A 23,591-nucleotide genomic window follows, 5' to 3' on the forward strand; every position below is an offset into this window, starting at 1 on the left:
GGGAAATTTATATCCAAAGGGAGTTGAGGCAGATGAACGAGGCAGCTTGCTCCTTGGCTCGCTAGCAGCGTGGTCAGCCAGTGTTTTTGAAACTGTGAGTTTCCACACCTTCGTGAATCGGGGCAACGATGCAGTGCTTCTCACATCACATTCTATTTCAATGGAAGTAGATAACATTTGAAATATCAGGTGCACGGCATGCACTAGAGTTTAGAATCGTTTCAGGAAAGTATGTTGCCGTTGCACGCACACACTTGGCTACGATAGAAAATACATTGCTTCCTGTGAGTTTCGTCCAAAAAGTTAAAAAGCCACACATCTAAACGTTTTTCTCCTCTGGTTTCACAACACTTATTTGCAGGAGTTTTATAACCCATGTTTTGCTTGAGTTAATATGAAAGTGAGTTTCCACCAGCCAGTCTACACTGCCGGCACTGGAGTGGGGCGGGAAGTGGGGGGGTGGGGAGAGTGCTGAGCCAGCACATGGAGGGAAGCTATTGGCACAGAGCTGGGGTTGTGCCCATCGGCCACCAGAAGCGCCACCCAGACCGTGACCCAGTGCCTTGCCTGCTGGGCCTAAGTCCTCTCGCTTCATTAAGACTCTGAGGCCGGTGAGCAAGTTAAATTGTTTCAATTAACACAGCTGGTTTGGAGTCAAACTATATTTTCCTAGTGCATATTTGTCATTAAAATCCTACTATAAAAACATATTTTGAGGAGTTACTGCTGTGGTGTGAAGGATCAGCAGCATCTTGGGAGTGCTGGGATACAGGTTCGATCCCCAGCCCAGCACAGTGGGTTAAGAATCTGGTGTTGCCTCAGCTGCAGCTTAGGTCACAACTGCAGCTCAGATCTGATCCCTGGCCCAGGAGCTCCATATGCCATGGCGCAGCCAAGAAAACAAACAACAACAACAAAACATGTATTTTAAAAATCCAGCTTATGGACTTGTCATTTATTCTTCCCTGCCTCTAACCAACCAGTCCTGCCATATTTATAGGACGGCCTCCTCGTGTCCCAGGCCCAGATCCACAGTGGTGTGGACGGTAGGGTGGTCTGGCCAGCCAGGACATCAGCAAGCCTGGTTTAGCGGCTTCTCAGAGGCCCCTCCCCACCAGCCCTGCCCCCACCCAGCACCAGCCCCACTCTGAGGCTCTGATGCTGTGTCTTTATTCAAGGAAGAGCACTTTCCCCCACTGGGCGGCCCAGACCCTGGGCTCCCTGGGATTCCTCACGCTGAAGCCGGGGACGTGCCCACGCGTCTGTTTATAACCATCCATCTTTCCTCGACAGACCTGCCTCCTGACCCACCTTCTGGGCAGGATGGATCATTTGTTTGTTGGTTTGGTTTCTGTTTTTTTAAGAAAGCAGGTATTAGAGAAGTGAGAGCGGGACGTGAAATCAGACTGCCTGGATTCTCATCTCAGCCCCTCCCCTGACAAGATGATGCCTTTGGGCAAGTTGTTCAAACCCAGGGTCAGCCGCCTCCCCTGTGGAACGGAGGGTCCTGAGAGCACCCATTTCATCCCATTGCTGGGAGCGTCGAAGGAGGTAACGCAGGCGAGGCATTGGAGCCCCGCGCTTCGTGAGCAGTAAGTGCTCGCTGGGAGGCACCTGCCTTTACCGTAATGATGCCGCCTGTCGCAGCAGCCTTCCCGGCAGCCTCAGGGGGGCCCCACGTCTGCGAGCCACAGGCCCCGGGTAAGTCCCCACACCTGTTTCTGCACCGCCTGCTGCCTTTCCCACTGCAGGGCCTCTCGCTTCCCCCGGGGGCTGCTCGGCCCCGCCGCCTGCTCGCCTCTTCCTGGCCCGCCACCCGCCTCAGCCTCACCTCCTCTGCTCCAGGGCCAGCTTTGAGGGAGGCTGGCCCCTCAGTCCCTGCCGTGGTGCGAACACAGTAACTGGGTATGAGAGGACCTGGGTTTGAGTCCTCTCTTTGCTAGTTCCTGTCAGGAAGCATGTCTCTTTGCTTCAAGTAAATCAGGATGGGCTGAGGAGGGGTCCTGAGCCTGAGACTCTGCCCAGGACCGAAGGTGTGTGACAAGGGCTCCTGTGCAGGGTGTCCAGCCGCTGGGCGTCCGGCAGGCAGGAGGAACACCGAGCCAGGGGGCGGGGGGACTGGAGGCAGGCAGTCGCCCCGCCATCTCCTGGACCGGGCTCAAGGGAGCCTGGAGAGCTCAGGGGGTCCCAGTGGGAGCAGGGCCTGGGGCGGGGGCCCTGAGGTCGATGCCCAGACACATGCCCTGGGCAGGTCTTGTGAGTGTGGGGAAGGTCGGGTGCCCCCGCAGGTGGCTGACAGGTCACCCTCTCCAGGAGCCACGTGGTGCTGAAGGCCACGGTGCAGGGGCTGACCGGCTGCCGTGGTCCACGCGGGCCCAGGCCCCCGCTCAGCCTGGGTTCGCTCCTTCCCATGGGAGCCGTGTGGTCACCTACGGCTTTTCCTGCCTCCTGGGTAGACGGCACGGGCCAGTGGGAGCAAGGGCAGAGCTGCCTCGGCTCCAGGGGAGCCCCGGCGACAGAGGCTGGGCAGTGGGGTCCCGAGGAGGTGCTGGGCTGCTTAGACTCACTGTCCTGAGGCTCCTTTAACTCTTCCAGGAGGCCCTGGGCCTCTTCTTCTGAGACGTAAATAAGGAGTAGTTTGGAAACAGCCAAGCAAATGTGCTTATATTGTCATTACTGTGCCTTGGGTAAGTACACAAGGATGTCACTTAAATTCCGCACACGGTAAAGCGAGAGAATACACCGGAGAATTCACAAAGGTCCCTGAAGTCAGATAGCTTCTGAGGGGGAGTGGCGCGAGGATGGGCCCGGCGTGGCGAGAGAAGCGTCTGCGAGGGAAGCGAGGGAAGGGAGGCAGTCACTTTGGCTCAGAACTGGTGCCACAACCGAGCTTTGTCGTTTCCTGAACTGGGGCCTCGGTGCTCAGCCGATGTTCAGGGCTGGTGCTGCCATGACAGGGGCCCCAGCCTGAGACCTCCCTGCTCTGGGCCAGTCGTGGGGGCGTCTGGGGAAAGCCTTTGGTCACGTTACGTGGACAGACCAAGTTCAATTGTGGAGCAGGGAGCTGGTTCAAGGCTGCCCTTGGGGTTGAATGAGCCGAGGCAAAGAATTAGGCGTCACCTCAGAGGCACTTCCGTTACATTGCAAGAGATTCTGCAGGTTTGGAGGTTTCATATCCCCCATACCTCTCATCCTGTCAACACGTCAGCCCAATTATTATCCCATTTTTAACTGCACAGAAAAATAGGATTTGCCCAAGGGCACATGGCCAAGTTGGGACTAGAACCCAGGTCCCGGAGACCAGGGCTGGCCCTTCTCCCCAGGGCCCTGGGAGGCTCAGTGTCCCGGGACTCGGGCAGGAGCCAGGATCAGACCCGGGCTGTGGCCAGTGGCTCAGAGGACAAGGACCTGACAGTTCCAAGCACAAAGGCAGGTGGCACATGTCTTGCTGGGTTGAAACGGTGTCTGGCGGCAGCCTGCGGGAGACCTGTCCTTTCTGTTTAGAGTTTTATGTGCTGATCAGAATTTCTGCAGAAGCAAGCATTGCATAGCCAGACCAAATAATCACGTTGTTTCTCTGGGGGTGGGGTGGAAATCTGTGCGCAGCCACGTCGGGGTCCTTCACCCACCAGCCGCTGCTTCTGGGGGCAGGTCTCTGGCCTCTCGCTTTCGGAGTCCCCTGATGCCCTTTTCCTGATGACGATTTCACCAGCTCCGATGTCCAGTTCTCGCAGCTCAGGCCCCTTTCTGGCAACCACAGCTGCCCTCCCCCGCCCTTCGAGGGTTTTCCAGCAAACCTTTTCCCTCAGTTCCTTGGCAGAAGATGAGGGGATCACATGGCTGAGTGACCGGCGTTTTCTGAATCATGGAGTGGAAAGAAACACTACCCACAGAACCAGCACACAGGGCCTCTGTTGCAAGCCTGGGTAACAACTCGGCGGGGAAGTGATTCATCCGAGCCCACCCCACGTGCACACACGTGTTGGAGCGAGGGCAGTGCGGTGCTCGCCCTGCGCCGTGACTAATGGGGCTTCTCAGACAGAGGGCAGCCCGGACCCCTCCCAGGCACAGCAGGGAGCCTGCTCCCCAGGGTCTGGGGCTGCCAGAGGGGTGTCTGGGGAGGTGTCAGGCAGCAGCTGGGGACAGAAAGTGAGGAGGGTGGAAGACCCGGGGGCAGGGGGAGATGCGGGAAGAAACTAGGCAGACAGGCGAAGGGAGAGTATGGGCAGCCCCTCCTGAAAACCAGGAGCTGGCTCTGACTCCTCCACTTCGCATCCCTGGAGCCCACCCAGAGCCCACCAGCTGCAGGAGACACACGCTCACCCAGGTCAGAAGAGCCCGAGCGAATAATTCACCTGTTTGTGGGGTCCTTCTGAAGCCCGTCCCTGACTTCCTCCTCCCAGGAGCCCTAAGAGCACATCCGCAAACCCATATGGCAGGTGAGAATATTCTTCACAGAAACATGAAGTAACTCACCCAAGGTCACGGAACCGCTAAGGGGAATTCTAACCCAAGTCGTCCGGTTCCAGAGTCTGCACAGAGCCCCTCTTGTCCAGGCGCTGTCTTTCACATACGTGATCTAACTTCATCATCGCAGCAACAACGCAAAGAGGTATCGTTATCCCCATTTTAAAGATGTGAAAACTGAGTCTCAGGGAGGTTAAGTGTGTTGCCTGAAGCCACACAGCTGGTGCATGGTGAATGGGGGACTCCCCCAGGTCTGGCTGCATCCAAACCCACGATCCCTACCACCTCACCGTCTGGGTTCACGTCATTTTCTGGGACAGTGTCCCTCTTCTGTGTGCCCACTCCCTCACCTGTGGTTTGGATTGGTTAGAGTTTGAGTCTTGGTTGTTCCCCACAAGGTCCTTCCTTGTTGGAGAAACAGGGGTGAGGCTGTGCCCCAGGGCTTTTGCGATGATGTCCCCATGGGGCAACTTTGAGCATTTTGTGCAGGTGGGGAAGGATGAGGGCAGTGAGGCAGTCCTGGCTAGCCCGCAGGACCCGCAGCTCTCCCCTGGCTCTGTATCGAAATCCCCTTTTAGGAAGCAGAGAGGCTGGGCGTGGCGGAGGTGGGGGGGGTGAGGCCAGTGACGCTCAGGGGCAGCGAGGCTGAGAGGCCCTCATCATATCCAAGGCCGTGCTTTACCCCATGGGCCGCCTCCCTCTGGAAGCAGCTTGAAAGTAGAAGGTAAATATAGGCTCTCAAACTCCTAGCCCATAAGCCACATCAATAGATTAGACATAGGTTTTGTTTGGCTAGATTTATTGTTCTTGTTGTCACTTGAAGTTGATGTCTTTAAGCAAAAGGTGTGTATTCTCCAGTTCGCCACAGGCCCCACCATGCCCCATTGCCTCACACCATCTCACTCACTCAAAATACCATTTTACTGTAGCTCCTGATAATGCTGGAGTCTGAAACCCTTCAGATATAATTTGGTGTCAGGATTTCACCTGGAAACAAACCAACCTGTGCCTCCTAGACCAACATGAAGACTCCGAGGCACTGGGAGGCCACCGGCAGGTCCCCCCTGAGCAGCTCCTGGGACAGTCAGGTGTAGCTGGAGCAGAGCCCAGAATTTATTATACTCTCTGCTTCTCTGGGACCTGGACCTGTGAATTGGTGTCCTATAGCTGTCATAACAAATTATCACACACTAGTGACTTAAAACATAAATTTATTGTCTTACAATCTGGAGGCCAGATCTCCAAAGTCAGTGTCACTGGGCTGAACTCGGGTGCTGGCGGGGCTGCGTCCCCTCTGGTAGCTCTAGGGGAGGATCAGCTCCTGGTCTCTTCCAGCTTCTAGAGGCAGAGTCATCATCGTCCCCAATGCAAGGACGGGGAACCTGAGGCTCAGAGCCTTCAGCAGCGATTCAGGTGTCAGGGACAGAAGCACATGCAAAACAGGAGCTGAACGTTTTGATAGAAAGACTATGTACAGAAGTGCGGGCAGGAGTTCCCGTCGTGGCTCGGTGGTTAACGAATCTGACTGGGAACCATGAGGTTGCAGGTTCAATCCCTGGCCTTGCTCAGTGGGTTAAGATCTGGCGTCGCCGTGAGCTGTGGTGTAGGTTGCAGACGTGGCTCGAATCCCACATTGCTGTGGCTCTGGCGTAGGCTGGTGGCTACAGCTCTGATTAGACCCCTAGCCTGGGAACCTCCATATGCCACAGAAGCGGCCCTAGAAATGGCAAAAAAAGACAAAAAAAAAAAAAAAAAAAAAAAAGGAAGAAGTGCGGGCAGAGTTAGTGCCCACAAGTGCTGGTAGGTGCCAGAGCCTGCAAAGTGGGAGCCTGTTTGCCCTCGCCCTCTGGGGTCTGGTGCGTGCTGTGTCTGCCCTTGAGGAACGGGGGCCTCTGGAGAGACAGCAGCCACTGCCAAGCCCCAGCCCAGGAGGGAGGGTATCCAGACCTCGCTGCCTCTCCCCCAGCTAAAGCTGGAGGCAGGGGGAGGTCCCTGGGGCCGCTCGAGGCCAGCCTCCCTGGCACAGGGCTGGAGCATCCGGTGGACAGTTTGCCTTTTGCCTCTCAAGTCATTTCCTATCACTGAGTCCCCACTCCATCCTCCCCACAGCTCCCACCCTCCCCCAAAAACCACCTCTGGGTTTAGGTGGCCCACCCAGCTACACTGATTGGCTTGGGCTCGGTTAATCCAAAGTAGACTCCATTTCAGCCAAAACCAGGCAAACTCTGCAAACAAGATTTATAAACAAAAATTTATATAAAACCAAACATGCAATCCGTATCGAAGAGAACTGGCTCGAGATGACCCATTGCTTTGGGTCATTTCACGGGTGCCGGCTCGTGTGGAAGACAGGCTCTGAGTTCATCATTGTGCGTGTGCTTGGAATTAGAATTAAGAACTGTCACGTGGAAATACATGTCAATAGACACACCCACACGGGAAAGGACCTGTAAAGGCAGACCCTCGGCTTTGCCAAGTTAGGAATTATCTTACTGGGCCCGGCTTCGGAGGCGGGGCCGTCGGGGGGAAGGGAGGAGAATCTTCCTGTTCATCATTGACTCATGGCTCCCGTGGCTTTTTCTCCTGCAAGCACCGATGCCCTCTGTAATACCAACGTGTTTCTAAGACTGCTGACGGTCCAGGCAGCCCTGGGGGCATGTGTCGCCTGGGACTCACTGCTCTGCAGACCCCCTGGTTCTTTGTAATGTGGACAGGCTTTCTCTAAGTGGCCAGGTGAGGATGCAGGGTGGCACGGGGGAGAGGAACAGGCTACAAAGGGACTCGCACAGCCACAGCTCCCTTTTGGACTGACAGACCTGTTCTCCCCGCCCCCACCAAGGCCCCCCTAGCCCCCCAGGCCCTGGGGCGGCTGTAAGGAACACCTAGGTCCCTTCGTCACTCGTTCCAAACACCACCCCAGGGCCCGCCCTCCTTGCTGGAGGCCTGCCTGTTCTGGTTCAGCACCCCGTCTCTGCCAGCCAGGGTCCCAGAAACCCCCTCTAGGTGGCCTCCCTGAGTATGCCAGGCTGCTGTGGGACGATGACAGGGAGGAAGAGGGAAGGGACAGGTTTCTGATTCTTCTCCCCTAGAAACCCTGCCTGGGGCCTTAGTGTCCAGAGGGAGGAAGAGAAGAGACTCCTGCCCCTGGGGAGCTCCCAGTCTGCTGGGGAGCACGGAGTGGGTGCAGACACACCCACCCACACACACCCACACACCCACACACACACACACACACACACACACACACGAGAGCAGGTCCAAAAGAGAAACCCCGTAAAAGCCAGCCCAGACTCCTCCGCCCTGCAGAGCGACACACCTGGGTGACCGTGGAGCAAAGGCAGGGGTGGAGCCCAGGTGAGACAATGGAATGTTCTCCTGGGAGAATCCTGGGGGGGAGAAGGGAAGACCCCTGAGGCTGGTCATGTCACACGCCTCGGCCAGAAGGAGAATGCCAGGCGGCCCATGCTTGGCACCTAGATGGGGGGGGCACTTCCCCAGGTGTCCCCTCAGCTGGTGGTTCCTGCCGGGGGCAGGGGGTTGGGGTGAGGGATGTGGGGGAGCAGGGCAGCCAGCCAGAAAAGACCCACAGGGAAGGGCATCCACTGGGGGAGAAGCCAGCTGGTACCCAGCCCCAGACGGAGCAGAAGTTAAATGATGTTTGAATGCCAGGAAGGAGAAGAAGGGAGGGACCATTTAGCAGGATCATTCTCGTTACTGAGCGAGAAAAGACATAAGACTGCCATTAATGAGGATTCTTTTTATTTTTTACTAGATAAATGAGTTTGAGCTTGTAAACATCAAACTTTCTAGAAAGAAACCGTGACGTGGATTCTGGAGAGATGCATTTCCGAAGCTTCTGGGTGATCCCCTCACCCTCCCCGGAGCTGCAGTAAGCCAGGACAAGGGCTTCCCAGAAGGGCCACCTCCCTCCCACACACAGAGCTGGGAGCCCAGCGAGCCTGCGAGGTGGGCAGGGTCCTGAGCTTCCTTCCGAGGCCCAGGTGTCTGTCAGGCAGGCCTGGCTCTCAGGCCTGGGATGCACGGCGCTCCTCTCAGAATCCCCTCTCCAGCTCAGCTCTGGGGCCTTCCAACCCTCACACCCTGTTCCTCCTGGTGCCGAGAAAGTCTGGTCCCCCTGGAGCCACCTGAGGCCACTCCCCAGCACTGCCTGGCCAGGACCCACGTCATCCTCTGAGCCCGGACTCAGAGCTCCCGCGACTGAGAAGGTTCAACTGGGAGCTTGGTTTACCCGCTTTCTGTACAGGCTGGTCAGGCCTCCACCTGTCCGACAGTGAACCGGGGGTCGGAGCAAACAGAGGGGTGCTGAGCACAGGAAGGCTGAGAAGTGCCTTGTGGGAAACACAGGTATGCGGGGGAAGCTTTGTTCTCACGTGAAGCCAGTTTATCCGCGTCTTCCGAGCCCTGCCGGGTCGGTGGGGTCTGTGCTTAGGGCTTAGGAGGATGGGTGAACGAGAGCGCCTGAGGCCGGGCATGTGTCCAGTCCTGTGTCAGCTCTAGGTGGGCGTGGGGGTCCCTACTGGCCCAGGGCCCTGCTGCAGAGCTGAGCGCTCAGCTTCCGGCCTACCATGGGCCCAGCTCTGCAGCTCATCCTCTGCAAACTGTGCAAATTCTGCAGAGCGGCTGGGGGCTCCTCCAGCCCAGGCCCAGGCCCTTGGAGAATGTCCAGGACAGAGCAGGGCGATAGCGGGGGGAGGCTTGTGGCTGCAGACTGTCCCTCCGCTGCCTGTCCTCAGAGAACACCCCCCCCCCGCCCCTCTTGGCTCAGGTGTGAGTTACGATGCTGTCGGCTCCGAGCTCAACATGAATGAATCAATGGATTAAAGTGTCTTTAAACAGAAACCCGCATAAAATGGGTTATGTATTGATCAGCTGATCAAGTTTGTGTCCAGAAGCTCAGAGGAGCCTAACCCTGTATTTCCTCTGGGGACGAAGATTCCATGTTTGCTAAGTCAGGGTTCCTACGACTAATTACCATGAATAATGAGGACCTACCATCCAGGCGCTACACCTGGGCCCACCTGACTCAGCTGAGCAGGGCCTCCTGGGTCTGGCCGCTGGCCTCTGTGGTGACCAGACTCCACAGGTGATCCTGGTGCGGGGCCCAAGTGGGAGCCCCGGCAGCGATTCCTCAGAGCCCCCATGTCAGGTCCACTGGGCCTTCTGGCTGCAGTGGGAGGGCATGTGTAGCGCGATGCAGTGAAAAGAATGTAGGACTGCCTCAGTCATGGGGATGTGAAGACTGGGTGTGACCTCAGGCAAATCCGCCAGCATCCAGGGCCTCAGCTTCCCATGAAGATAAGACCTGTGCGTGGTGGGGCTTTGCTCTGCGATTCAAGCATGTTTTGTGGGCTGGGACACAGGAGTCCACGGGTGTCTTTTTAGAAAGAACTCATCGCAAGAGGCTTGGCTGAGAATGCTAAGCACGGGTCTGGGCAGGGAAAGAGGAGGGACCGCTGGGTGCTGCCCCTCAGCTCAGCCTCTGGCCTGGCCCCTGAGAGCTTGTGCCACGGAGCCCAGGAATCTCGGTGAGACCCAGGGAGCCCAAGGCCACCAGCACGGAACTGGCACGTGGCCCTGAGCAGAGGCAGGATGCTTCCCCTTCAGGGAGGGTGCTGTGCCCCACGGCTTTCTGTCTTTCTGGATCATTCTGTGGGAGCTGTACCTCCCTGGAAACACCCCCCACCTACCCCCACCTCGTGCTGTAGCTCCTCCTCCAGCTCTGGAGGCACTGAGGCAGCTGCGGCAGGTGTCACCTCAGAGAAGAATCGGAGGCAAAAGGCAAGGACCCAGCTCCCAAGCTCAGGTAAGATCCTTCCTCCCCAGGAGCTGGGGCAGGCAGAAAGCCCCAAGCGGTGAGTTCCTGTTTGTGCGACCATTTTCTTAAATTTATTTTATCGAAGTTTGGTTGATATACAGTGTTATGTTAATTTCTGCTGCACAGCAAAGTGGATGCAGTTGTGGTAAGGATTCTTTTTCATATGCCTTTCCATTGTGGCTTATCACAGGATCATTTAATTCCCTGTGCTCTACAGTGGGACTCTGTTGTTTATCCATTCTGTTTATAATGGTTTGCATCTGCTAATCTCAAACTCCCCGTCCATCCCTTCCCCACCCCGCCTCTCCCTTGGCAACCACAAGTCTCTTCTCCATGTCTATGAGGCTGTTCTGTTTTGTTGATAAAGTTCATTTGTGTCATATTTTAGATTCTACACATAAATGATATCATAGGGTATCTGTTCTTCTCTTTGTGACTGACCTCACTTAGCATAATAATCTCTAATTCCATCCATGTTGCTGTAAATGGCATTGTTCTTTTTTATGGCTTTATAGTATTTCATTGTATTTATGTACCACATCTTTATACATTCATGTGTTGATGGGCGTTTAGGTTGTTTCAAGCCTTGAGTATTGGAAACAGTGCTGCTAGGAACAGAGCGAGGCGTGCGTCTGTTTGAATTAGAGTCTTCGCTTGCTTGCCTGGGGTGGAACTGCTGGATCATATGATAGTTCCATTTTTAGTTTTTATGAGGAAGCTCCTTACTGTTTTCCATAGTGGCTGCACCAAGTTCCATTCCCACCAACGGTGTAGGAGGCTCCCTTTCCTCCACACCTTCTCCAGCACGTGTTATCTGTAGACTGTAATGATGGCCATTCTGATCAGTGTGAGCTGGTACCTCACTGTAGTTTTGACTTGCATTTTGCTAATAATTAGAAATGATGAATGTCTTTTCATGTGCCTGTTGGGCTATTCGTATGTCCTTTTTGAAGAAACGTCTATTCAGGTCTTCGGCCCATTTTTTGATTGGGTTTTTTTGGGGGGGTTTTGTTATTGAGTTGTATGAGCTGTTTGTATATTTTGGAAATTAAGCCCTTGGAGTGTGACCATTTTTTACCCCAAACTTGAGTGGCTGGGGAGGTGGGGGTCCCGGATGCTTGAGAATCAACTGGGCTGATAACTGTGATGGAGTTTGGAAAGGTCCAAAAAGAGCCTAATGGATGCAAGGGTGTTTTCCAACTGTCCTTTAGACCCTCCCCGGCATCTCCAGGAGCTGGAACCAGTGCATCTCTGGACTGCATCTCTGCAGGGAGGCCGGGCCTGATGGAACCAGTAGACCCAGAGGTCCCCATCCTCTCAGAAGCTCAATGCCACACAGCCTGGTCTTTCTGTCTGTAGGGTCATATTTTGCAGTGTTTCTTCGTTTGCTTTTGGTTGAGAAACTGTATTTCCAGAGTTCCCGTCGTGGCTCAGCAGTTAGTAAGCCTGACTAGCATTCATGAGGATGCAGGTTCTATCCCTGGCCTTGCTCAGTGTGTTAAGGAGCCGGCGTTGCCATGAGCTGTGGTTTAGGTCACTGATGCAGTTCGGATCCTGTGTTGCTGTGGCTGTGGTGGAGGCTGGCTGTTACAGCTCCAGTTGGACCCCTAGCCTGGGAACCTCCATATGCCGCAGGTGCAGCCCTAAAAAGACAAAAAAAAAAAAAAAAAAAAAAAAAAAAGAAAGAAAGAAAGAAACTATTTCCCTCCAACTTCAAAGCCAGATGATCTAGACCAGAGGAAAATGTGTAAGGGCAGAGAGCTGGTCCTGCCGGAGGCTCAGCATCCTGCCCCTTGTCCCACCTGTTCTGTGCAGGTTCTGTCATCCAGCTCTTGCTCATCTTGTCTTCTGAGGCTGTCTTCTGCCCCCACCGCTCCTGCTCTCCACCCACCACCCCCGGAACTGCTCGTCAGCCCTCAAGGGGCACACGTGGCTCTAGGCCCCAGCACGGCGCCTGCTGCTTTGCAGATGCTTAGTTCACACCTTGCTGCAAAGCTCCTTTCCTCCTTGCTGCAAAGCTCCCCTTAGGCCCCACTCCCTGGGCTTTTCTGGCCTCAAGAAGCAAAGACTCAGTCAAGTTATGTTAGGAAAAGAGTTTTTATGGGCAAGAAAAACGTGCCTGGGACAGGAAACAGCAGCCCATCTCTGTGTGCCCACAAAGGCACCGGGTCTCCCGCCCCCACCCCTTCCTTCCTCCCTGACCCCAGCCTCTGCCTCGCTTCCCCTGGCCCTTGGCTGCCCGTCTCCTGAGCATTCACCCTGAGGCCCTCTGCTAGCTCAGGTTCTGTGATGCCCCCACTGGAATTTTCCAAGGCAGGAAGGAATTGGCCCGTCTCTTGGGGGCCCTGTGGGTCAGGCACAGGGGTCAGGGACCATGTGGGACAAATGGCCACCCTGTATCTTCATCACGCGGCGGCTCCTCCTGAGCCCTTGTGGCCTTACCATCCGCACTGAGTGACAGTGGGAACCTGCCGAGGCAGCCAGAGTGCTGTGGGCAGAACGGGCCACAGGAGGGGTGTGGCCCAGCTGGGGACGGGGGTAGGGGAGTGTGTGCCCAGCACTGGAGCTGAGATGGCACTGACCCCTTTCTCCTCGCCATCCCTGCTCCCTGACATGCGGGAGGAGCTGAGAGCAGACCCACTGACGTCTCCAGGACAAGGTGGCCTGTCTTTCTCAGGGGAGAGCAGTCAGGGGTGGAAAACTGGTTTTCTCTCGTGCCCACTGTGGCACGAAAGGTCTCCAGAGTCCAGGACATGGTTTGTGCCACCTGACACTAGTGTCAGAGAAGGCTCGAAATGTATCACAGAGGTGGCAGCCACAATAAGCACCACCACCCCTAGGGCGAGGCCACGGCGGGAAGGTGGGAAATTGTGAATACTTAGAAACAGGGGCGCAGGGCAGGGTTGGGACCCAGAGGTCTGAGATGGGGGCTGCGGCCAGCTGCTGTGACCTCTCTGGGGTGGAAGAGGGGTGATGGCGTTGGTTCTGCCAGTGCTGGAAAACTGCAGACTGGATGTAGCTGCTGCTGTGGGCAGGGACCTGTTGCTGGGGAGAAGGAAGGAAGTATTGCAAAGCCAAGCTGCTCAGGGACAGAGCAGGTCTCCCTCCAGCTCACCAGGTCTCTCCTGGCGCCTCCTACTGGCAGAACCTGGAGCAGCTGCCTAAGCCAAAGGCCCCTTGCCTGGTCCCAGCCCCAGAGCTGCAGAGGGAGACAAAGACCAGTGTACCCGGGCTGGAATGTGAGCCTCTTCTCCTGCTCCGGTGTGCCTGCATGCACACACACACAGATACACACATGGATACACAGATGCAGATATACACAAATGGATATACACACAGATATAAACACAGATTCACACAAATATACACGCACAGATACAGATACACAGGCAGATATACATACAGATACACACAAGTGGATATACACACAGATATAAAGAGATTCACAAAAATATACACACAGAAATACAAATATACACGTACCACACACAAATACACCAGATACGCACATACACAGAAGCACAGATATACACAAACACACACACATAGATAGACACACACACACATTGACATACACACATGCAAAGACCAAAACTGCCTCCTTGCAGGCTGGATTGTAGGTCCTACCCCTTGGGTATCAGAGCTAAGTCAGCAAACACGCATTGACGGGGGGGGGGGGACTGCTCTGAGTCTATACCGCCAGCCCCTGGGCCTCGTTACTTCCACACCCCCAACCAGCCCCTGGTTTGAGACCCTTATACCAAAAGGAAGCTCAAACTTCTCCATCTGGGGAGCCACATCTGGGCATGTGCAGGAGGCAGCATCACCGGTGCCCCTGTCCCACTGTCATGGACAAGAATCCCAGGAGCTGAGATAAAGCCAGCTCTGCATTAAATTGCTTATCACGCAGGAAACACAATGAAACTCCTTTACCCATAGGAGGTCAGACCAAGAACTTTCTTTGGGGCTCCGTTTAACTGTCTCCTCCTCGAAGAGATCTTCCCAGCCCACTCCGGCTGATTAGGTCCCTCGGCCACGCCACTGCTCTCCATCCCCGTGTGTCGTTGCTGTTTCCTTCAGAGCCCCTGTCGTGATGGCAATTCTCTTTTTTCTTTTTCTTTTCTTTTTTTCTTTTTGCGGTTTGTTTATTGCCTGTCTCCTCCGCCTCAAGACACAGACCCACAAGGACAGGGCTGTGCTGCTCTCCTTCAGCACTGTAGCCCCAACATCACTGTAGCCCCAGCATCGGTCCCAGTGCCTGGCCCCTCGTAGGTCTCTGTAAGGGTTTGTCCAATGAATCAACGTAACAATATGAAATGATTTGGGATGAGTTGTGATATGTTGCTGGATGGTGGATCTGTGAATTAGTGGTGTGGGTGGCGTAACTGAGAATATCATGGAAGGCAAGTACTCTCCTTTCCTGTAAACCGTTGCCTGGTGGAGAGGACAGCGGGCAGGAGGATCACTCTGCCCTCTGCAGTGTCCCCACTAGGCTCGTGGTCCTGAACGCCACGGGGCCTCACCCAGGCTTCTTCCTTGTCACAACCTCACCTCCCAACCTTCCGAAGGCATTGGGCTCCCTGGATGTTAGAGCTGATGGGACCCCAGAGCTTCCAGAGATGGCTCCACACCACGGTCACCTGGGGGACCTTTCAAAACTATTCGTGGACCCTGCCGGGAACTTAGGTCCTGACCCTGCCACACACTGTGTGAGCTTGGGAAATTTACTTAACCTCTCTGTGCCTTGATTTCTTCACCTCTTAAATGGAAATAACAACAATGCCAACCTCAGAGATTTGCTGTACGGATCCACGTCAACAGTGTAGGTGAAGCTCTTGGTGCAGTGCCTGACTCAGTACCTCCTGAATCAACGTGGCTCTTGGTGCAGTGCCTGACTCAGTACCTCCTGAATCAACGTGGCTATTATTGTTCCAATTATCTCACCACTAGTTAGCGGCCGATGTGGGGCGAGCATCCAAGCCTCCTGATCCTGGATCCAGTGTTCTTTCCAACACGTCACTCTGAATGTGCACGCAGCCTTCCCTCTGAGGCCAGGCTCGAGGGCCACAGAGGGGACATGTGGCTGCTGCCTTGGGACCCTTTAGTCAAACCGAATGGAAGAGAGAACTGCATCTGAGAACAAAGGGCAGATCTGACCCACGGGGAACAGACGGCTTGAGAGTGTGGGAGTCGCAGGCAGTTTTTCGGTCCTTTGGGAAGCCCGCTGGCTGCTCTTGTTAGTATTTCACCGTGGAAATATTGGGAACCAAAAATAGATGTTCTTGAGGGGAGCTTAATCCTCTGGGCTTTCCAAAACAGCTGCTGGAGAGTTCCAGGAACCAACCACCAGGGGGCACGACCATCCCATGCGCTTGGTGGCTGGTGAGCCAGAACTGGTGGGAAGTTTCCATGAAACTCCCAACACCCTGCCACAGCCTCACACCCCAGCCTTGTCCTGATCAGGACCCCGTGGCTGGGATCCCCACAGATCAGCAGCTCTGTGTCCTAAGGAAACTGTTTTGCAACTCAGCCCATGGCTCTCTGCCTCAGGGACCCTTAAGAGCAGCAAGAGGTCTTGCATCTATTTTCTTGGCTTCTCCCCTGCACCCCTCCCCCAGGACTAGCCCAGCGCTGGATACACAGCAGGCACGTGTTGGTTGGAAGAGGAACGTAGGAAGTCCGGTGTAATGAATGAATTATGGAAAGGAAACCACCCCCGTTTGGGGGATGGTGAGAGCGTGGAGTGATATGGATCAGAAAGGGGGGTTACCAGGATTTCCCGTCGTGGCGCAGTGGTTAACGAATCCGACTAGGAACCATGAGGTTGCGCGTTCGATCCCTGGCCTTGCTCAGTGGGTTAAGGATCTGGCGTTGCCGTGAGCTGTGGTGTAGGTTGCAGACGCAGCTCAGATCCCGCGTTGCTGTGGCTCTGGTGTAGGCCAGCGGCTACAGCTCCGCTTCGACCCCTAGCCTGGGAACCTCCATATGCCGCGGGAGCGGCCCAAGAAATGGCAAAAAGACAAAAAAAAAAAAAAAAAAAAAAAAAGAAAGGGGGTTACCGCTGAGGGTCAAGAGGAGGGTCATAGCTAAATGGGAAAGTAGGGGAGGTTCCCTGGTGGCCTAACGGTTAAGGACCCAGGATGGTCACTGCTGTGGCATGAGTTCAGTCCCTGGCCTAGAAACTTTCACATTCTGTGGGTGCAGCAAACAAAAAACAAAAAAAAACAAAAAAAAACCTAAATGGAAAAGTGGTGAGAGGCTCAAGCAGGGAGGCAACAGATCTACTTCCGAGATCCAGGTACTAGACATGGGGTGGGAGGCAGTGATGAGCCCAAGCAGCCGGGCACTGCTCAGCTGACCTCCAGATGGGCATTGTTGGCCCCACGGCCACGTAGGCCACTCCTGTCTTTGGGGTGGTTGCCAGCTACCATCAGGCTCTGAGCTCCCACAGGGGAACCTGGGTTGCACTGCCTCCCTCTACGTGAGGCCCTGGGGCTCGGCACTCTGAACCTGTATCACAGAAGGTTCAAGAAGTCTAGAAGTCTCTTTCAAGAGAACCTCCAGGGTTTTTTTTTTTTAATTAATTATTATTATTATTATTTTTGTCTTTCTAGGGCCACAACCAAGGCATATGGAGGTTCCCAGGCTAGGGGTCCAATTGGAGCTGGAGCTGCCTGCCTACACCACAGCCACAGCAACGGGGGATGTGAGCTGCATCTGCGACCTCCACCACAGCTCACGACAACGCTGATCCTCAACCCACTGAGCGAGGCCAGGAACCAAACCCGCATCCTCACAGATGCCAGCCAAGTTCATTAACTGCTGGGCCACGATGGGAACTCTGAGAACCTCCAGGGTTTTAAAGTCTCTGCCACCAGCCCAGCATGCAGCATCCTAATTCCACCTGCCCAGGGGGGTGGGTATCCCCAGAAGATTTGATTTTCGGGTTTAATGAGGCAGAGCGGAAAGAATACAGGATGGGAAAAATCTTGGGTTGGAATCCCAACTCTAGACCTGTTGCTCTCAGAGGTATGGTTTCGCTGAGACCCAGATTGTCACCTGTGAAATATCAGTACCTCCTTGCAGAGGATCAGAGGAAGCAGCAAATGCTCAGGGCCGGCCTACAAGGATGCAGAGTCTGGGCAGATGGGCAGCTCCTTTGGCTGTTTTTTCCCTTTGAGCTTCAGAGCAGGTGGTCACCAGGAAGCTCTGAGAAGAGGCAGCCGAGTCCTGCCCAGCCCAAGCGGAATAGCAACAGCCAGGGCAAGGCTTCTTTCCTCCAGACTCAAGGCTTCCCAGGACTGTCCGTGCTGGTTACCATGTGCTGTGGTGGTTGCCAGGGAACCACTTACTATTTTTATGTGTTCCCACATGACGGGCCTGCGGAAAGGCTCAGACATGGTCGGTCCAGGAGGGATCCCAGAAGCAGCGATGCCCAGTGGGTGCTGCTGGAGACCTTGGCCACTGGTGCCAAGGGATGGGAGCTGTGGTGAAGCCCCAGGATGAGGCCTGGGATTCAGACCTACATCCCCAAGTGCAGGTGGGTGGAGACTGCCGAGGCGAGGGGGGCCCTGGGTGTGGGAGCACGAATCCATTCACCCACTCACTCATTTCATCAAACCCAGAAGGTGCTGGGCAGTGTGCTGGGGGTGGAGAGACGACTGGGAGCAGGGCGAGTGCATCTCAGCCTGGGGGAGAGAAGGATAATTTAAAAAACACCAGGAGTTCCTGTCATGGCTCAGTGGTTTACGAATCCGACTAGGAACCATGAGGTTGCGGGTTCGATTCCTGGCCTCGCTCAGTGGGTTAAGGATCCGGCGTTGCCGTGAGCTGTGGTGTAGGTTGCAGACCAGCGGCTACAGCTCCGATTCCACCCCTAGCCTAGGAACCTCCACATGCTGTGGGAGCGGCCCTAGGAATAGCAAAAAGACAAAAATAAATAAATAAATAAATAAAAATAAATAAAAAATTAAAAAAACACCATTGCTCCACGGAGCATGCTGGGTACCATCTTGGCAGGGAGGGAGCCAGGGAAACTTCCTTGGTGAGATGACTTCTAAGCCAGGATAAGGTTTTGCAGGGGATGTGGCCAAGGGGTAGGAGGATTCCGGGCAGAGAGGACAGCATGGGCAAGGGGCTAAGGGAGATTGTGAGTGAGGCACCTTCTAGAACTGAAGTCATCTAACTTCTGGAGTGTGGGGCAGGCTCCAGCCCCAGGAGAAGTGAAAGCTGGGGGCGGGGGACAAGCTGCACCACAGCGGGTACCCCTAGGCACACCTGGCATTAGGCCTCTGGCAGCAAGACTGCTGTCCAGGCGGTACCCTGGTGAGGGCATGGTTCCCTGTGCCCCTGGGCCTGTGGGGGAATCTCCAGGGCCTCTGGGGAACCAGAGAGTCTGAGCTCTTGGAGGCAGATTCCATCAGGGGAGCTGAGTTACTGCTTATAGTGCTTGGCTGAGCAGCTAGTGTCCAGGGAGGGGAGGGGAGGAAGCTGTAGCTGTCACCCTGACTCCTTCAACCCCAGCCTGTTGCCAGGACCCTGCACACACAACTAAAGGTTTCTTATCACCTCGGTTCATGAACCTGCTGGGAAGACTGAGAAGCCAGTCCTCTGGTGGGGGTGGAATGGAATGGGGAAATGAGAAGGTGACACCCTTGGTGTCAGGAGTCCGCTCACATGTCACATGTCACATCTGCATCCCATGCATGCTACATACACTACCGAGCCTGAGCCTAGCACCAATCTTGTGAAGTGGGTACTTCAGCACCTCCCCCTCCCCCCGTTTTTTTGTTTTGTTTTGTTTTGTTGTTCGTTTGTTGTTTTGCTTTTTTGGGCCACACCTGTGGCATATGGAAGTTCCCAGGCTAGGCGTTGAATCAGAGCTGCATCTGTGACCTACACCACAGCTCAGGGCAATGCTGGATCCTCAACCCACTGAGTGAGGCCAGGGATGGAACCCACAACCTCATGGTTCCTAGTCGGATTTGTTTCCGCTGCGCCACAACGGGAACTGTCAGGCTCCCATTTAAAGGAAACTGAGGCTCAAAGAAGCGAACTAACCTCTCCAGGATCTTACAGCGAGTGAGTCATGAAACCAGGATTCACACCGGTTCAGTCTGTCGCTAAACCGTGTCTCTCTCTCTCTCTGCAAAACAAATGAGATTTCCTGCACACCTGCTCTGTGCCCGGCTCTGGGCTGAGTGCCGCAAACCCAGAGACAAGACGCCGTCTCTTCTGAGAATCGGATGAGATGGTGTGGGAGGAACAATAGCAGACTGTATCTTCCCCAGATGGCCCGGTGCCCCTTGACCCTGGGCGGAACTCTGTGGCTGCCTTGGCCAGTGGAAGTGATGCTGCCTGGTGCCGGAGGCTGGGTCATAAAGGCAGGGGTCACACATGGAGAGGAGGGGAGCTCCTGCCCGCAGCCAGCCAGAGTCACCTCGACCTGTGTGTGAGCATCCTCTTTCTGGCTGAGGCCCTAGACATCAGGGGCCAACAAGTGTTCCCACTGTGCCCTCTCAGAGTTAGTGACACACACAATCTCTGAGCACGAAGACTAGCTGCTTCAGAGCTCCCACTGTGGCGTCATGGGATCGGTGGCGTCTCTGCAGCCCCAGGCTGCAGGTTCAATCCCTGGCCTGGCCCAGGCACAATGTGTTAAAGAATCCAGCACTGCTGTAGCTGCAGCATAGGTCGCTACAGCAGCTCAGGTCCAGTCCCAGGCCTGGGAATGCCATACGCCACGGGACAGCCAAAAAAGAAAGAAAGAGAAAAAAAAAATAGCTGCTTCACGCCCCCAAGTTCTGGGGGTGATGTGTAAGCCAGAGTCACTGGGACAAGAGCTTTGTAAACTGCTGTGCACACGTCCGATGTCACCAGTGAGCCTGAGTCTGGCTTAAGGGGACAGTGTTAGTGTCTTAGGAAGTAAACTTTGGACCTGGGTTCTCCCCTCAAAGCAGAGACCAGGTAGGGGCTTGTGCACAGGAATGAATGTTTTGGAAGTGATCCATGGCATCAACCAGTTCAAGGCCAAGCCGTTACTGAGCTGATTCCTGTGTGCACAGCTGGGGCTGAGTCCCCGGCCCCGCAGGAAGCTGCAGAACAGGCCTGGCGCTGTGGGACTGGCTGGCTGGCTCCAGCCCTGTTGGTGGAGGGCTGCTCCCACGAGGTAAAGTCCTTGCACTTGCCGTTGGGAGAGCCCCAGAATGGCTCAGAGCAGCTCACTTGGCAGAGGAGCCCATGGAAGAGCTGAGTCTGGCACTGAGGGACGACACCACGTGTGCTGGGCTGACAGATGGTGAAATGGAGCATAAAAAATGAGCCACACATCATGGTATCAAGGCAGTGATTACACTTGATGTCCTGGACAGAGGCCTGCAGGGCCAACCTCTGCCTGGTTGGTTTCCCCACCGGCCATGGGGCAGCCTGCCCGTCTCCTGGGAGAAGCCCATGCAGTTCCAGGCCTGCCTGAGCAAGGCCTCTGTGCTCTGGAAACCTCCATCTCTAGAAGCCCCGGGAGCTGACAGGGCCTACAGGCCATGCTTGTGGAGCCTGGGGCTTTGAAAAGCAGCCTTATGAAAGAAGCCAAGGTAGCGGGTGAGGCTGCCTTATTTAGACCTTAATTTTTTTCCTGGAGGCTAAGAATGGGGTGAGCAGACAACCGGAGGCCATGAGGTGTGAGAGTCGGGCAGTCAGCCATCCAGGTTCAGGCTGAGATCTGGGCAGGAGGAGGCTCTCTGCACGGCCCCACCTCTAGGAGCTGGCCTGCTGGTCAGGCCTCTCTGCTGCCCTTCTGCAGGTCGGTCAGCCCCATCGCTCTCCCCTCTGGCACATCCAGTGCTTAGCGGTCTTGCCTTTGGGATGGAGAACCAGGCTCCCTGCTCCAGGGCCTTGTTTCCCGCCTTTAAACCTTTCAGGCTCTTCATCCCTGTAATGGCCAGGGAGCTGGCTCGTTGCTGCCTGGGCTGCTGCTGGCCAGGAGCACAGAGGGAATGACAAGCACTCTGGATGCAGGAAACACGAGGCCGGAGGAGCTGGGAGACTATGGAGGGGCTGCAGCTCGCGGGAGGAACTTCGATTTGGGGAATCATGAATTACAGCAATATCAACACCACCCCAATGTGCTGGGTACCTACTATAGGCCAGAAATTGAGTGTCTGGTTCTGAGAGGTTGAACTTGAACCTGAGTGGTTAAGAGCCCAACCCCCTTCCACTCTCCCATGGCCCTTCCTTCACCTTTGCTTCTCCTGGGTAAAGATCAGAGCTCCTTTCTCCTTCTTCATCCCGTTGTGGCACACGACCTCGCCCCTGGGCCCGGGCCCTCTGCTGGGAGGACGGCTGGCCTCAGCGGCTGGTGTGGTTCTGTCCTTCGGGTCTGCTCAGGACTGAGGGGTTTCAGTGTCAAACCCAGGAAGTCAGGAGAGGTTGTCCACCCTAGATGCGTGTTGGTGCTGGGCCCCCGAGGCTCTCCTGTTTGGGGGAGACAATCTCACCAACAGGCAACGAGCAAAGCAGGTGAGAGCTAAGCTACCTGTGTTCCCAGAAGGGGAAGGCTCCCGACAGAGCTGGGTCCAGGCCGGTCTTGGAAGGAGGGAATAAAGAAGACAGGATAAGCAATGCGGGAGCGCGGGGGGAATCGAGCAGCAGGCTCTGGGTGCCAGGGATCTGTGTTTCTTTCCTTGGATCCTGCAGACACCAACGATGCAAATCGCCAGGCCAGCCTGTGTCCCCCTCCCTGAGTGGAGCCTGTTTAGGTGCCTAGATTTTTGTGTGCTCTGTCCTGGCAAAGGCTTGCCTGGAACCTCTAAGTGAGAGGCATTCGAATTGAGAGGAGATCCTTACTGAGCTGCAGGAGGTGGTCTCTGAAGTGGCGGGTGGGGAACTAAGCAGCATTTCCCCAGGAGTGAGGATCGAAGACCCCCAGGGAACACCGCTGTGATGGGGGCAAGGGGAGGAGAGGCGAGTGAGGGAAGCAGTGCTGCTGGGAAATTCCCAGGGACCTGAGTTTGGAGACCTTGCCCCCCTGCGGAGATGGGGCTCTCAGGAAGGGAATCCTAGCCCCTCTTTGCTTGGTGATGCAGGAAGTGGATGGGACATTAAAAAGTCCTCTCTCTCTGGGGATTTATAATCGTGTGCATTCATCCACACACCATCTGTTTGGGGGCAAAACGTCCCAGTACAGGCTGCCTCGGCCACAGGAACAACTTGGTGAATTCTAGGTCAAGAATCCTGTCGGCTAAGTTCTAGACCCATTACTCTCAGATGGCCAGCAAGCTCCCCACTTCTTGAGGGGGAGCCAGGAGTTAGTCTGGACACACCAAAGAGTAAAGCAAAGGTCAAACCTGGTCCTCAGAATCAATCTGGAAAGTCTCCCTGAGGGGACTGCTAAGGCAGAGGTGGGGTTTCTCAAAGTATATCTGGGCCCCAGTGTATCACAACCTCCCGGGGAGCTCATTACACGTGCAGTTCCCAGACCATGTTCTAGAAATAAAACCGTAAGCCCTGGGGGTGTGACACAGGAATCAGCCTTTGGAGCAGTCACCCCAGGGGAGTCTTCTGCTTAGAATAAAAATCCTTTCTTGTGGGGAGCTGCTCCTTGTTTTCATAAAAGACAAAATTTATGTCAGGGAAATTCACCTCTACCATAAAACTTCCAGGACGATTCTAATGCAAGTTTTCTCAACCTCGGCACAATCGACATTTTGGGCCATGCAGTTCTTTGGTGGCGGGGGCGGGTGGGGTGTCCTGTCCTGCACATTGTGGGATGTTTAACAACGTCCGCGGACACTAGGTTCTAGTAGCATCCTGCAGTTGTGACAAGCAAAAATTGTAATTTTTTTTGGCAGCTCCAGACGCTGCCAAACATGTCTGGAAAAATCCTGCCCTCAAAAGGCATTTCCGTCTGAAATCTGACCTGAGTCCAGCGAGTGGCATGTGCTTCAGCAGCCTTGGAATGACCTCCAGGCCAGCCTCCACCCACCCGGACCCCAGCCCTCCTCACCACTTTCCAGCTACAGGTGGGGCTCAAGCCAGTCACACCAGCACTCTGCCGGGGGCGGGGAGTGGAAAGCCAGGCCCTTTAATAGCTCCCTTTCCCATTCTCCACCCTCCACCTAATGCACCCCACTTCTGCCACACCTGGCAGATGCTCCCGCCCGCCCAGCCCCTCACAGGCTGGGGAGACAGAAAGCAGCCAGCAGAGGGGGCAGCGCTAGGCTGCCCCCCAACACGTGGCGCTGAGGCTCCACGGAGAGGGTGCCCTGGAAGAATCCTTCTCTCGTGAGACCAG

The 23,591-nt window shown here is 55.2% G+C and overlaps 1 protein-coding gene across 2 annotated transcripts in view; it reads left to right on the top strand.

Moving 5' to 3' along the window:
- LOC102164427 (uncharacterized) overlaps positions 1 to 23,283 on the top strand; it is a 219,616-nt gene extending 196,333 nt beyond the window's left edge. The window contains exons 7-9 of one of the 2 annotated variants that reach the window (XM_084978082.1): positions 1,462 to 4,439; positions 4,530 to 4,612; positions 8,240 to 9,327. In XM_084978082.1, the coding sequence (XP_084834208.1) occupies positions 1,462 to 1,555 (94 nt within the window). In that variant the 3' untranslated portion in view covers positions 1,556 to 4,439; positions 4,530 to 4,612; positions 8,240 to 9,327. Of the gene's footprint in view, positions 1 to 1,461; positions 4,440 to 4,529; positions 4,613 to 8,239; positions 9,328 to 23,148 lie in introns of those variants that run through there. The other variant, XR_014816565.1, reaches the window with a different exon arrangement.
- Positions 23,284 to 23,591: the final 308 nt, after the last annotated feature.

The sequence above is a fragment of the Sus scrofa genome, chromosome 9, assembly GCF_054392235.1.
Source record: "Sus scrofa isolate SSC_HxYL_T2T_F1_AM1 chromosome 9, Sscrofa_HxYL_maternal_Yorkshire_Landrace_v2.0, whole genome shotgun sequence".
Taxonomy (NCBI): domain Eukaryota; kingdom Metazoa; phylum Chordata; class Mammalia; order Artiodactyla; family Suidae; genus Sus; species Sus scrofa.